Source organism: Apis florea, unplaced genomic scaffold (assembly GCF_048593485.1).
Source record: "Apis florea isolate Af1SG1 unplaced genomic scaffold, ASM4859348v1 contig_3158_pilon, whole genome shotgun sequence".
Classification (NCBI taxonomy): domain Eukaryota; kingdom Metazoa; phylum Arthropoda; class Insecta; order Hymenoptera; family Apidae; genus Apis; species Apis florea.
The window spans coordinates 4,860,556-4,876,226 of record NW_028256713.1 but is presented as its reverse complement, the minus strand read 5'-3'; the positions used below and the strand labels follow the sequence as shown (position 1 = coordinate 4,876,226).

Below are 15,671 nucleotides of genomic sequence, written 5' to 3'. Positions count from 1 at the left end.
AATTTTGAAATATAGAAATATACATGTATCGATTGATTATTTTTTGTTTTACAGTTACATTCCCAGTACCACTGCCATGCGATCCATCTCCCTGCGGCGCAAATGCAGTTTGCAAAGAACGAAACGGAGCTGGCTCGTGTACTTGTTTACCTGACTACACTGGAGATCCTTATGAAGGATGTAGACCAGAATGTGTTCAAAATTCAGATTGTGTTCACACGAAAGCCTGTATAAACAACAAATGCAAGGATCCATGCGTGGGTGCTTGTGGTATAAATGCTCAATGCCAAGTGATCAATCATCAACCCTCGTGCAGTTGTCTCTCTGGTTACACTGGAGATCCTTTGAAATCTTGCCACGTACCACCTGGTAAGTTGATATTAATCGTTAGAAATAAAATATGTACATTGTAATCCTTAGTATTTTTTCATAAACATTACTTTAATCAATTGCAGTAACACCACTGCCTGGTAACCCATGCCAACCATCTCCATGTGGTCCGTATAGCAATTGTCGCGTGATTGATAATCATGCAGTTTGTTCCTGTCAACCGAATTATGTTGGTAATCCTCCACAATGTAGACCAGAATGTGTTGTTAGCACAGATTGCACTCAGAACACGGCTTGCATCGATCAAAAATGTAGAGATCCATGCCCAGGCACTTGTGGCCAAAATGCTGACTGTCAGGTCATCAATCACAATCCGGTGTGCAGTTGCACATCTGGATACACTGGAGATCCGTTCTTTGGATGTGTTAAAGAACGTAAGATTTTTATTTTCGTGTTGTTTATCTTAAATGATATATTTTTTTTCTAATTAAAATATTTTTTAAAGCGGAAGGAAAGCAACCTGGACCGGAACCGAGTGGCAATCCATGCATTCCATCACCATGTGGACCGAATTCTCAGTGTCGCGTGATCGATGGTTTCCCAGCATGTTCTTGTCTACCGAATTATGTGGGCAGAGCACCGAATTGTCGACCGGAATGTGTTATCAACGAAGCATGTCCTGGAAATCTTGCCTGTCAGAACGAACAGTGTGTGGATCCTTGTCCAGGCTCTTGTGGAGTAAACACTTATTGTAACGTCGTGAAACATAATCCTGTTTGTATTTGCAACACCGGATACACTGGCAATCCATTTACCGAATGCGTACCTATAATAGAAGGTATGAAACTATTTTAAATGTGTTATAGCATCGTTTCATAATTAAGATTTATTCTATAAATTAAAAAAATTTTCAAATTTTGCAATTTTTAAATTTTCAGAACCCACTACAACCGAGCAACCTCGTACACCATGCAATCCATCCCCATGTGGAGCGAACGCGATCTGCAACGAGCGAAACGGTGTCGGATCTTGTACTTGTCTTCCAGAGTATATCGGCGACCCATACACAGGATGCAGGCCAGAATGTGTCATAAATACAGACTGCGATCGCAGCAAGGCTTGTTTGAACAACAAATGCGTGAATCCTTGCCCTGGCACTTGTGGACAAGGAGCAACATGTCGAGTGATCAATCATGCTCCTTCCTGCATCTGTTTACCTGGTTTCACTGGAGATCCTTTCAACGCTTGCACTGGAATAGAAGTGACACCTGAACCATTACCGCTCAATCCTTGTGAACCATCGCCTTGTGGACCGAATAGCAACTGTCGCGTGCACAATGGACATGCAGTGTGTCTTTGTCAACCAGGATTCGTCGGTGTCCCTCCTACATGTCGACCAGAATGTATAGTGAGCTCTGAGTGTCCTCAGAACAAGGCTTGCATCGAGAACAAGTGTGCGGATCCTTGTCCAGGTTCCTGTGGATTAAACACGAAATGTCTGACGGTGAATCATAATCCCATTTGCACTTGTACGAATGGATACACTGGAGATCCACTTGTTCAGTGTACTAAATCCAACGCGACACAACCACCGTTCAAGGATCTTGGAAATCCATGCTCACCTAATCCTTGCGGACCTAATTCTCAATGCAGAGTGATTGGTTCTCAGCCTGCGTGCTCCTGCCTGTTAAACTTCATCGGTCGTCCTCCGAATTGTAGACCAGAATGTGTTGATAACTCGGATTGCTTCCATTCGGCTGCTTGTATAAAACAGAGATGCAAAAATCCTTGTATTGGAGCTTGTGGAGAAATGGCCAGATGCTCGGTTCAGAATCATATTCCTATTTGTACTTGTCCTGAGGGATACGAGGGAGATGCTAGTGTTCGTTGTGTCTTGGCACCTCCACCAAGTAAGACTTCTTCTATTTGATATTAGATCACTTTTCATATTATAATATAGTTTGTTTAATCTTAAATCTTTACTGTATTGTATTTAGCAACGGATATAAGCGTAGCAAATCCATGTTCCCCGAATCCATGTGGTCCAAATGCTCAGTGTCGCGAAAGAAACGGTGCTGGAGCTTGTGCATGTCCACCAGATCTTATTGGAGATCCCTATGATAACGAAAAGGGATGTCACAGAGAGTGCGAATCGAACAACGACTGTGCACCGCAATTGGCTTGCGTTGGTTTCAAGTGTACCGATCCTTGTCCAAACACTTGTGGCACATTATCCATCTGTAACGTCCAGCAACACGTTCCAATATGCACTTGTCCTCCAGAATACACTGGAGATCCATACTTTGCATGCGAAATAAGAGAAACGACAAGTAAGTTCCATTATATATTTAATATTTATATTGGATATAATTTGAACAAAAGATTACTCATTTGATTATTCATTTTTAGGAATTCCATTAGATCCATGCTCACCATCACCATGTGGACCGAACAGTAAATGTCGCGAAGTGAATGGTCAGGCTGTTTGCACGTGTCTTCCGGAATACAGAGGAATTCCACCTAATTGCAGACCAGAATGTGTGGTAAACGCTGAATGTCCATTTCATTTGGCTTGTTTGAACAAGAAATGCACTGATCCATGCCCGAATACTTGTGGAGTGAGAGCACTTTGCACCACCAAGAATCACAATCCTATTTGTACCTGTCCTGTTGGATTTACTGGAGATCCATTTTTCCAGTGCTCGCCTAGTGAGAATAATTCTACTAGAATATTTTGAATTATTTTATTAAAAAGATAGAAGAATTTAATATAAAATATCCATTTTACAGTTCCAGATATTCCATCGACTGAACGACCACCATCTTGCAGTCCATCGCCATGTGGTCCGAATTCTCTCTGTCAAATCATATCCGGAAATCCAGCATGCTCTTGCTTACCAGATTACATCGGTGTTCCTCCAGAATGTAGACCAGAATGCATTTTGAGCTCTGAATGCAAGAGTCATCTTGCTTGTGTGAATCAGAAATGTAAAGATCCTTGTCCAGGTTCATGCGGTGTAAATGCACAATGTCATGTGGTTAATCATATACCTGTTTGCACGTGTATGGACGGTTTCACTGGTGATCCATTCGCACAATGCAGAGTGATTCCTCCAAGTAATGTTACATTTTTTATTCATATTAATTCTGTATTAAATCATGAAGAAGAAAGTTTATAGATCAATGTATCTAAATAAATAAATTAATTCTTCTTTTAGCAACTATGCCAACTGTCAGCGACCCATGTAACCCGTCACCATGTGGACCAAACGCAATTTGCAAAAATGGCGACTGCGAATGTCTACCAGAATACATTGGCAATCCATACGAAGCTTGTCGACCAGAATGCATCTTAAATTCAGAATGTCCACGCGACAAGACTTGTCTGAGAAACAAATGCAAAGATCCTTGTCCTGGAACTTGTGGACAAAACGCAATTTGCGATGTTGTAAATCATATTCCTGTATGCTCTTGCCTAGTTGGATACATTGGAGATCCATTCGTCAGTTGTCGTGAACAGCCACATGGTAATTATTTTAGAAAAAAAATTCAATTTTTATATAATGTATTCTGTGTCTATATTATGTAATATATGATAAAATTTATTTTAGTTCCAGAATCTTCAAAGGATCCATGCTTACCTGTTTCACCATGCGGGCCAAACAGCCAGTGTCGCAACATTGAGAATCATGCAGTATGTTCTTGTCTTCAAGGATATCTTGGATCTCCACCATCTTGCAGACCAGAGTGCGTGATCAGTTCAGAATGTCCACCCACTCGTGCTTGCGTGAATAACAAGTGCACAGATCCTTGCTTAGGTTCTTGTGGTTTGAACGCCAGGTGCGAAGTAATCAATCACTCGCCGATCTGCAGTTGTCTTCCTGGTCAAACTGGAGATCCATTCAAGAGTTGCTACGATATTCCACGTGAGAAACTTTGATGATTTGATTAGACATTCTGTCAATTCTATTTTCAATTTTAATTTTTAATCGATATTATTTAAAGAATTCTAAATTTCGTTATTTATATTTTTTTACAGTACCACCAGAGCCCAAAGACACAGGAGATCCTTGCAATCCTTCACCCTGTGGCCCAAATGCTCAGTGTCAAAATATAAATGGCTATCCATCCTGTTCTTGTCTCCCTACTTACATTGGAACTCCGCCATCTTGTCGCCCAGAGTGTTTGATAAATCCTGATTGTCCTTCAGACAAGGCTTGCATAAACTCAAAGTGCACAGACCCTTGTCCAGGATCTTGTGGAGAAAATGCTAGATGTCTGGTTGTCAATCACGCTGTCACTTGCTCATGCCAAGTTGATTATACAGGAAATCCTTTTGTCCAGTGCATCGAGTTGGAAAGTAAGTTCATATCACTATAAATAAATCATAAATCGATTGTCTTCATATTTTTACTCGACCTACTTCATATTGTAAATTACAGAAGAACCGATCAATCCATGCGAACCTTCACCTTGCGGTTCAAACGCAATTTGCCAACAACGTGACAACGTAGGTGCATGCATCTGCATCGACGATTATCATGGAAATCCTTATGAAGGCTGCCAACCAGAATGTATTCTCAGTTCAGACTGTCCAACCAACAAGGCCTGTGTTCGCAACAAGTGCGAAGATCCTTGTCCAGGAGTATGCGGTATCCAGGCTCAGTGTTCTGTCATTAATCATATTCCAACTTGCACTTGTCAACCTGGCTACGTGGGAGATCCCTTCAACATTTGCAGTTTACCAATCAGTCGAGAAACAGAGCCTACTGTCATCGATCCTTGCAATCCATCCCCTTGTGGACCTAACAGTTTGTGCAGAACAGTGAAGGATCAGGCTGTATGCACCTGTCAAGAGTCTTTCGTCGGTTTGCCACCTAATTGCAAGCCTGAGTGTGTCGTGAACTCGGAATGTCCTCAGAATAAAGCTTGTTACAAATACAAGTGTACCGATCCTTGTCCTGGAACATGTGGAGTGGGTGCTAATTGCCGAGTGATCAATCATAATCCGTTATGCAGTTGTCCACAAGGAACTACAGGAGATCCTTTCTCTAGATGTTATCTTCAGCCAAGTAATTATTTCAGATAATCTTTGTTATAAAATTATTTTTATTTTATGGAAAGAAAAAATATTAAAAATCGTGCAATTCTTTTAGTTGCGTCACCACCACCAGTGGATCCTTGCACCCCAAATCCGTGTGGTCTTTATGCAGAGTGCAGAGTAATTGGTGATCAAGCTGCTTGCTCTTGTTTGAAAAACTATATAGGTCTTCCACCAAATTGTCGTCCAGAGTGTGTCGTTAACACAGATTGCGCTTCGAATCAAGCTTGCATCTCAGAAAAATGCAGAGATCCTTGTATCGGATCATGTGGAGAAAATGCAAATTGTAGAGTGCAAAATCATATTCCTGTATGTCTGTGTCAACCAGGATTCACTGGTGATCCTTTCTCATTATGCTCTCCAATAATAGGTGATTATTGAATTCTTTTATTTTTATTTATCTATAAAAAAAAATTTAATTCATATATGAATTCAAATTTGCTTTGCAGAACAACCAAAACCATCCGAAGATCTGTGCAATCCATCGCCCTGTGGACCAAACGCAGAATGCAACGAGGGTATTTGCACGTGTCTTTCAAATTATTTCGGCGATCCATACTCATACTGTCGTCCAGAATGCACTATGAACTCGGATTGTTCTCGAGTGAAGGCATGTGTCAATCATTATTGCGTGGATCCATGCGAGGGCACCTGTGGAACCAGTGCAAAATGTGACGTGGTTAATCATATTCCCATGTGCAGCTGCCTTCCTGGTACCAGTGGAGATCCTTTCACACTCTGTCGACCACATGTAATCGAAGGTGAATCTTTTTATATTTATTTACGTCGACGAATACTTTTAACAATGATATTAATCGAATATTAATCCATCAGAGCCAAGGATACAACCATGCACACCGTCTCCTTGCGGTCCAAACAGCATCTGCAGAGTGGTGAACGATCATGCAGTTTGTTCTTGCCAAAATGGTTTCATGGGCAGTCCTCCAACCTGTAGACCAGAATGCGTAGTGAGTGCCGAGTGTCCATTGACACAGGCGTGTCTTGGTAATAAATGTCAAGATCCTTGTCCAGGCACTTGTGGCCAAAATACTAAGTGTCAAGTGGTCAATCACAATCCTATATGCAGCTGTTCAGAAGGACATACTGGTGATCCATTCTCCAGATGTTACCCGATGCCCAGTAAGTTTTTTTATACATTTACTTATTTAAATTATTAGTTTACATTATTATATTATCACATCACTTTTTCCCTTTTTACCTTTTATCTTCTACATAATATAGGAAGAAAATCACAATAAATTCAATTATTTTTTATTAAATTCATTATTTATTACGGATAATTCAATATTTAAATTTTTTATTTACTTACGAATTTTTTTTTTTATCACAGTTCTTTTTTTTTACCTTTTATCTTTTACATGATGTAAGAAGAAAATCACAATAAATTCAATTATTTTTTATTATATTCATTATTTATTACGGATAATCCAATATTTAAATTTTTTATTTACTTACGAATTCGTTTTTTTTTTATCACAGAGAAACCACCAGCGCCAACCAATCCATGTCAACCATCGCCATGTGGACCGAACGCGGAGTGTCAAGTGCGAGGTGACAGTCCAGCCTGTTCGTGTATAGCGAATTACATCGGTGTTCCGCCTAATTGTAGGCCCGAGTGTACGATAAATCCGGAGTGTCCGCCGCATTTAGCGTGTATGCAAAAGAAGTGTCGCGATCCGTGTATCGGTTTGTGCGGTTCAAATGCTCAGTGTTCGGTAGTGAATCATCATGCGGTGTGCGCTTGCGCGGAAGGTTACACTGGAAATCCGTTCAGCACTTGCGAGCCGGTCGTCAAGGGTGAGTACGCATACAAAGAGAAAGAATTTTTCGTTTCTTTTCTCTCTTTTTTCTTCTCGTTGCGAACATCGCCAGTTGCATGCGGGCGAAAAACAGGTAAGTGCTTTCTCGAATCTTTGTTAACATTATCGTTTCATATCCTAACAAATGTATCCATGTATTTTCTTCGATGAGAATAAAGAAAAAAAGAAAAAAGAAAATAAAAAAAGGAAAGGCCCTTAAACAACAAATTCAAAATGACAAAATCAGTGACAAAATCAGTCACGATGGTGGCGGGGCCTTGCGTATCATTATCAACATGCACGTTGAAAAGATAATTGATAATTGCATCCCTCTGCGATTAACGACCCTATATAAAGAAGAGCACGCCTTCGAAAACCCCACACTTATGAGAGAATAACCACGAACGAAATGTATGTGTTAGGATGGTGGCGGGGCCTATGGAGTATATATAGGCTCTAATTGCACTCATTTTAAATGATATTCGATAACTAATTCATCCTCGAATGGAAAGAATTTTGCACGCATTGATCATTCCCGATCCAATTATATAACGCTTTGAAATTGATACCTCAAAGACCGCCCTAGATGACAATATTCTTTATTTTGTCGCTTCCTTGAATATTTCTGCGATGGAAAAAACGTTAAAACCCTATGCGTTTCCTGTATGAAAAGCACCCTCGTTACCCTGGACACGGAAATATTAATCCCTAAAAAATGATAGCGAGCTTACATCCCTGACTAAGTGATTGAGACTGACCCTGGAGATACGCTTATTAAGAGGTATATATAAGAAAAAGTAATTAATTAATAAAATTAATACCCTTTAATAAAATCCAAACGCTAATAAATGTTTAGAAGACAATAGGCCACAGAAACACGCACCTCACGACCCAAAAAACACCCAATAACATCCAACGCTAAAGCGAAAATATCAATTTCAATCGACGATCGAAAACGTTGAAATCTTGCTATTGAACAATTACCCATTCGCAAGCGTTCGAATGCTTGCTGTTTATAAAAGCTTCTGCTTATCCTCGATCATTCATTCGCGAAAAGAAAGAGGTTAGATTCAACGAATATTCATGCCACTGCACAAGCTTTGACCAACCATCATTGCATGACCTATTTAAACATAAGTGAAAGTATTTCTCTTTCCCCTATCAGATACACCCCTAGACATTAGGAAACCATGCGAGCCTTCCCCATGTGGTACCAACGCGATTTGTCGCGAGAACAATGGCGTCGGTTCCTGTTCCTGTCTTCAAGACTACATTGGTGACCCATACGAAGGATGCAGACCCGAATGTACGCAAAATTCCGATTGCTCCAAGACGATGGCCTGCATGGGCCTCAAATGCAGAGATCCCTGCCCAGGAACTTGCGGATTGCAAGCCCATTGCGAAACGATCAATCACGTTCCAGCGTGTTCTTGCAACCCTGGATACACGGGCAATCCGTTCAACTATTGTACCCCGGTTTCTGTGTCCCGTAAGATTTCATTTTGCCTCATGTTTTGCAATGTGATCGTTTAGATTATTGATAGAAGATTGATAAATCTTTTTAGAATTGTCGCACAAGTAGCTTAACGAGCACCATGTTTAATACAGTAGTAATGTGTAATACAGATTTGAAAATTGGAGATGCGATGGTTTTGTGAAAATTAATTCTTTTTGTTAAACGTTTTACGTAGTATAAATCAAGGATATATCATGGCTTAAGATAGCCGTGTTTCTATAAATATAACATCGGCAAGAATGTTTGAAAAATTTTGCTTGATAAATCTCTTTATAGAGTTTTCAACTCTGAAGAATTAATTTTTACACAAATACATACATTCGCAATCTCGTATTACAGACACAATTTTACGCATATTTAGACATGTTTAATCTGACTTTCCCCCGAACAGCTACAAAAGAGTCAGATCCTTGTAATCCATCCCCATGCGGACCAAATAGTCAATGTCGAACCGTGAACGAGCACGCTGTGTGCACCTGCTTGGCAAATTTCATTGGAACCCCGCCAAACTGTCGACCTGAGTGCGTAGTGAATAGCGAGTGCTCAAGAGAACTTGCCTGCATCGATAAAAGATGCAAGTCCCCTTGTATGAACTCATGCGGTATCAACACACAGTGCAAGGTGATCAACCACAGCCCTATATGCATCTGCAATATTGGATATACCGGTGACCCGTTCGTCAAATGTTTCCCCGCTCCACGTAAGAATATTTCTGTTGATATTCGCTTCATCATCGACCATCAAATTCTTCAAACCTTTAATTGCGAGTTCTAATTCATTGGATTCAAACGAATCCATATGAATCATCATAAATTAGATTATAAACATTCATTGCTTCAATTATGAACACATTGGCTACATATCGTTTCATCAAGATTCATAATTCCAAAATGACAGTTATGACAGTTCCACTCATGAAAAATTGATCACTTCTCATCCTGCATACATTCAAGCTTTATCAAGAGTATTATTCAGCTTAATAAATTTACATGAATTGCTTCAATCATCATTTAGAATCGCCTAAGATTGATTATGTTCTAGCAAACCCATATAAATCGCCTCAATCATATCGCTTCATCATACAATAATGTTACCAATAAATTTTAGAATCGCCCAAGAATGACTTTGACTTGGCTCCCAAAGATCCGTGCATACCATCCCCGTGTGGTATGTACGCGGAATGCAAAAATATTGATGGCACACCTTCTTGTTCCTGTTTACCAAGATACATTGGATCTCCACCGATCTGTCGACCAGAATGTCGTGTCAACTCCGACTGTCCCATGAATCTTGCTTGCACGAAGGAGAAATGCAGAGATCCTTGTCAAGGATCTTGTAGCGTTACGTCCTTATGCACGGTTTACAATCACGTGCCAGTATGCACTTGTCCCGAACAATACACTGGTGATCCTTTCAGCAATTGTTATCCTGCTCCTAGTCCAAGTAAGAAATTTAAAAAAAAGTTGAAAACATGTAAGAGATTTGTGAAGAATCATACATTTATTCGTTTCACAGCTGAACCAACTGTCGTTGATCCTTGTGCATCATCACCTTGTGGTCCAAATACGCAGTGCAACGATGGTGTTTGTACATGTTTGGTGGAATATCAGGGTGATCCTTATGTAGGTTGTCGACCAGAGTGTGTATTGAACACAGATTGCCCCCAGAATCGAGCTTGCGTGAGAAACAAGTGTGTCAATCCTTGTCCTGGTATCTGTGGTCGAAATGCAGAGTGTTTGATGTATAATCATATACCTATGTGCACTTGTCCTAGTGGTATGATTGGAAATGCATTTGTTCAATGCATTGTTCTTCAAGGTATTATTTTTCACATAAAAAATATGAACAGAAACTAAAAATTTTCTTATCTATATTCATTCAAAAAATAGAGGAATATTGAAAACACTTTTTGTTTTATCCCGATATTTTAATCAGTTGTCAAAATATAAGGATTTGAAATGTGCAACTTAAGACGGTCTAGAAATTATGAATAAGCACATGATCTATATTTTTTCCTGGAAATACGTACATACATTTTTTCAGGAATCGTGCCTTTCACTTGTCTGGAGTTTAAGATAGTCAGATAAGATAAGATACCGAATAAGCAACAAAATAGTAAAAATTACCTTTCTCTTTTCACGTTGATATCTTAGAAATCGGAAGTGGTATCGAGATAAATCAAAAAGCATTTTAAAGAGCAAAATTCTGTGCTTCTAATGATTTTTTTTTTCATTGACAAAAGATCATTATTATCAAAGTTATAACAGTTCAAAGTTTTCCTAATTTTATATAATTTTTAATCGAATTTTAAAGTAAATTAACAGATATTTTTTATTTCTATATATGTTTAAAATACTTATACATTTCTCTGAACGTCTATCATATTGTGACAGATACCATACCAAGAAACCCTTGTTCACCTTCACCCTGTGGACCAAACAGTGTCTGTCGACTAATCAATCAACAACCAGTATGTTCCTGCGTAGCAGGATATCTCGGTGCACCACCTGCTTGTCGACCAGAGTGCACAGTTAGCTCTGACTGTTCTTTATCAGAAGCTTGTAGTAATCAGAAATGTGTAAATCCTTGTCCTGGTTCTTGCGGATTTAATACAATTTGCAACGTTATCAATCATAATCCCATATGCAGTTGTTTGCCCGGATTTACAGGAGATCCTTTCGTTCGATGTATTCTACAACGTAAGATCTGTTTCTTTAACTTTCCACAAAAATTTTCTTTAAGTAAAAATATAATTCATAATATACTTTTAGCACCAGAGCCTATAATACCACAAAATCCATGTGAACCCTCTCCATGCGGGCCCAATTCTCAATGTAGAGTCGTCAACAATTCACCCTCTTGTTCCTGTTCATCAGAATTCATAGGCATTCCTCCTAATTGTAGACCAGAATGTGTCAGTAATAGCGAATGCCCCAGTGATTTGGCCTGCATGAATCAGAAATGCAAAGATCCTTGTCTTGGATCTTGTGGAGTCAATGCTGAATGTCGTGTTGTCAGCCATACACCTATGTGTGTCTGCCCCAATGATTATACTGGCGATCCTTTCACTCAATGTATACTTAGACCATGTAAGACCATTCAAGATATATTTTTGTTTTTTTTTTCAATTTTTCTATTATAATTATCAAAGATTTTCGTTTCTCCTTATCGTTCAAATTTCGTTCAAATTTCGATTTAAAAAGTGATGTTGAGTAATTAAAATCTTTGATTATAGTTACAAGGCAGTTTAATAATTTTTTTCATTCAATAATTTTATTATTTGTTTTGCAACTTTCTAGCTATCTCTGAAAATCTTTCTCCATGTACCCCATCTCCATGCGGATTCAATGCGATATGCAAAGAACAAAATGGTGTAGGTTCATGCTCCTGTTTGCCCGATTATATTGGAAATCCCTACGAAGGCTGTCGACCTGAGTGTATCATTGATACGGATTGTCCATCCATATTGAGTTGCATTTGTTCCAAATGTCAAGATCCTTGTCTAGGCACTTGTGGCATGAATACAGAGTGTAAAGTTATCAATCATCGTCCTGCATGTACGTGCATTCAAGGTTACAGTGGAAATCCTTTCCACTATTGTATCTTGACTCGTGAAATAGGTACGAACAAAGATATTAATAAATATAGTGAAAAATTTTTTTGCATTTGAAATAAATTTTGATTAATTTAAAAAGTTAATTTTTCATGATATATTGTTTACAAAGAACTTAAAGATTAAAATTTCAAAAATTTCAACTTATTAATAAAAATAAAAATTACTCCTATAGAAGATGAAACGAAATTTAAAGATCCATGCAATCCATCACCCTGTGGACCAAATAGTCAATGTCGCGTGGTAAATGGCCAAGGTGTTTGCTCTTGTTTGCCAGAATACACAGGCACACCTCCTATGTGTCGTCCAGAGTGTGTTCTGAACTCAGAATGTTCTCAAGACCGCGCATGTGTCAATCAGAAATGTGTGAATCCTTGTCCTGCTTCTTGTGGCACATTTGCCACCTGTGTGATCAGGAATCACAGTCCAATCTGTGCTTGCAGAGAATCATACACAGGAGATCCATTCACCATGTGTTTCCCTATTCCACGTAAGATATTTCGACACATCTAAAAATTTTACGATTACCAATCGATTCAATTCTGAATCAAACAAATTCCTGATTTTACCTTTCAGAAGCCTTACCTGTATCAGTCGAAGTTACACAACCATGTCTGCCTTCTCCTTGTGGTCCAAACTCCGAATGTCGTGTAGTTAATAGTGGTCCATCCTGTCAATGTCTAGCTACTTACATTGGAAGTCCTCCAAACTGTAGACCAGAATGTATCATCAACTCTGACTGTCCTAGTAATAGGGCTTGCATCAGACAGAAATGTACAGATCCTTGTCTAGGATCTTGTGGAGTTGGCACTCAGTGTAGCGTGATTAATCACGTACCTATGTGTACCTGTCTTCAAGAATACACTGGAGATCCCTTTACAAATTGCTATCCAATGCCACCACAATGTAAGACTTCTTTTATTCAGAAATCGATTAATTGATGATTTCTATATTTAAAAAATTCTTGCAGTGCCACCCTCTGAATCAGACCCTTGCAATCCATCACCCTGTGGACCAAACGCTCAATGCAATGCAGGAATATGCACATGTTTACCGAATTATCAAGGTGATCCGTACACTAGCTGTCGTCCTGAATGTGTTCTCAACAATGACTGTCCTTTGAATAGAGCTTGTGTTCGAAACAAGTGTGTGGACCCGTGTCCAGGCACTTGTGGTAGGAACGCAATTTGCAATGTCCTGAATCATATACCCATGTGTTCTTGTCCAGCAGGAATGGCTGGTAATGCTTTCATTTCCTGTGAAAGAGTCGAAGGTATGATTAATAAAAAAAAGTTATTTTTACAGAAAAATTTGAGAATAAAAAAAATCACATTGCTCCTAATTTAGAACAAGTACAGGTAAATCCCTGTAATCCATCTCCTTGTGGACCTAACAGTAAGTGCAGAGCTATAAATAGTCAAGCAGTGTGTTCCTGTGTGTCAGGATTTCTTGGCAATCCGCCTAATTGCAGACCAGAATGTGTGATTAGTTCAGATTGTCCTAGGAATCAAGCTTGCAATAATCAGAAGTGCATCGATCCTTGCTCTGGTACTTGCGGGTGGAAGGCATTGTGCCAGGTTGTCAATCACAATCCTGTGTGCAGTTGTCCTTCCGGTTTCACTGGAGATCCTTTCTTTAGATGTGAATTTATCAGTAAGAACCATTATCTTTCCTTTTGTTTTCGAAAAAAATTAGTAACAAATTCCTAATATACATTACATTTATTTATTTCGATAGCTGTGAGACCATCACAGGAAGACACATGCGCTTCTTGTCAATGTGGTCCCAATTCCATATTCCAAACGATCAACGACAAATCGTCTTGTGCCTGTTTGCCCGATTTTATCGGTTCCCCGCCAAATTGTAGACCAGAGTGCGTGAGCAATAGCGAATGCTCGAGTAATTTGGCTTGCATCAATCGCAAGTGTAAAGATCCTTGTCCAGGCTCGTGTGGTTCCAACACGGAGTGTCGAGTAGTCAGTCATACACCGATGTGTGCCTGTTTAACTGGTTTTACAGGCGATCCCTTTGCGCAGTGCATACCGAAACGACGTAAGATTTATTATACTTTACAAAATCTTAAAAAATCCATGGTCAAAGCTTTTAAAATAGGCAGTCTATTTTCAAGGAAAAACAAAATAAATTGGACACAATATAGAAACACAAACAATAGAACAACAAAATACTCTGAACATGAAATTTTACAATCTCTAATGTTCTCCAATTGTTAACTTTACCTGAATTTAGTACATATGGTAGTTACTATAATTAACACCTGGGTAGCTACAAGTTGATGCTATAACCGTATTAACACCCAAATCAAACGTTAAACTCGTTCTGTGACTCGTTTTGTAGCCGAGATCGAGCTCACGCCACAATCCCCATGCATCCCATCGCCCTGTGGCCCGAACGCCATATGCAAAGAACAAAATGGAGCCGGCTCGTGCACTTGTGCTCCAGATTATATAGGCAACCCGTACGAAGGATGTCGACCCGAATGCACAGTAAATTCTGACTGTCCTTCGAACTTGGCATGTATTAGATCTAAATGTCAGAACCCCTGTCCCGGTACCTGTGGATCAAATGCTGATTGCACGGTGATCAATCACCTGCCCAGCTGCACTTGTCTGGCTGGATTCACGGGAGATCCTTTTGTGAACTGTTACGTTCAACCGGCAGTTCTCCGTAAGTTTGAATTAAAGTAAATTTGATTATTCATCATCGTCATTGATCACAAGCGACTTAGAAAGATTTAACGAAGATTTAACGTTAGAAATGCTTCCTCATCACTTTCATCTTAATACGCCAAATGGCGAATGCGAATGATTAATCCACTAATGTATGATTTAGGATTTAATATTTTGAAGAAAATTTCATAAAGATGTAATATAAAAAAGAAATAATCAATCTTGATTATACGTTACTTGCAGCTGATCTACAAAAAAATCCTTGTAACCCCTCGCCCTGTGGACCCAATAGTTTGTGCCGCGTGAATAATGACCAAGCTGTGTGCTCTTGCCTATCTGACTACGTAGGCAGTCCCCCTGGATGTCGACCGGAATGCGTAGTTAGCTCAGAATGTCCTTTGAACAAAGCTTGCGTCAATCAGAAATGTACAGACCCTTGTCCTAATCGCTGTGGTACTAATGCGGATTGCAGAATCGTGAACCACAGCCCTATTTGCGCTTGCAAACTGGATTTCACCGGAGATCCCTTCACCAGATGTTTCCCCACGCCAAGTAAGACGAATTTTCGTGATTAAGAAATTATTAGAGAGACTGCTTTTATTAT

At 39.3% G+C, this 15,671-nt stretch overlaps 1 protein-coding gene across 1 annotated transcript in view; it reads left to right on the top strand.

Moving 5' to 3' along the window:
• dpy (fibrillin-like protein dumpy) overlaps positions 1 to 15,671 on the top strand; it is a 109,504-nt gene that overhangs the window by 50,507 nt on the left and 43,326 nt on the right. Inside the window, exons 49-76 of the mRNA XM_086909689.1 lie at positions 55 to 369; positions 456 to 764; positions 836 to 1,168; positions 1,269 to 2,240; positions 2,328 to 2,660; positions 2,740 to 3,039; positions 3,121 to 3,447; positions 3,549 to 3,857; positions 3,942 to 4,256; positions 4,370 to 4,690; positions 4,773 to 5,402; positions 5,487 to 5,801; positions 5,881 to 6,192; positions 6,266 to 6,571; positions 6,932 to 7,249; positions 8,417 to 8,740; positions 9,159 to 9,467; positions 9,875 to 10,585; positions 11,161 to 11,466; positions 11,539 to 11,856; positions 12,067 to 12,387; positions 12,556 to 12,870; positions 12,957 to 13,286; positions 13,351 to 13,653; positions 13,728 to 14,033; positions 14,118 to 14,432; positions 14,736 to 15,065; positions 15,311 to 15,619. Of these exons, the coding sequence (XP_086765815.1) occupies positions 55 to 369; positions 456 to 764; positions 836 to 1,168; positions 1,269 to 2,240; positions 2,328 to 2,660; positions 2,740 to 3,039; positions 3,121 to 3,447; positions 3,549 to 3,857; positions 3,942 to 4,256; positions 4,370 to 4,690; positions 4,773 to 5,402; positions 5,487 to 5,801; positions 5,881 to 6,192; positions 6,266 to 6,571; positions 6,932 to 7,249; positions 8,417 to 8,740; positions 9,159 to 9,467; positions 9,875 to 10,585; positions 11,161 to 11,466; positions 11,539 to 11,856; positions 12,067 to 12,387; positions 12,556 to 12,870; positions 12,957 to 13,286; positions 13,351 to 13,653; positions 13,728 to 14,033; positions 14,118 to 14,432; positions 14,736 to 15,065; positions 15,311 to 15,619 (10,212 nt within the window). The remainder of the gene's footprint in view (positions 1 to 54; positions 370 to 455; positions 765 to 835; positions 1,169 to 1,268; positions 2,241 to 2,327; positions 2,661 to 2,739; positions 3,040 to 3,120; positions 3,448 to 3,548; positions 3,858 to 3,941; positions 4,257 to 4,369; positions 4,691 to 4,772; positions 5,403 to 5,486; positions 5,802 to 5,880; positions 6,193 to 6,265; positions 6,572 to 6,931; positions 7,250 to 8,416; positions 8,741 to 9,158; positions 9,468 to 9,874; positions 10,586 to 11,160; positions 11,467 to 11,538; positions 11,857 to 12,066; positions 12,388 to 12,555; positions 12,871 to 12,956; positions 13,287 to 13,350; positions 13,654 to 13,727; positions 14,034 to 14,117; positions 14,433 to 14,735; positions 15,066 to 15,310; positions 15,620 to 15,671) is intronic.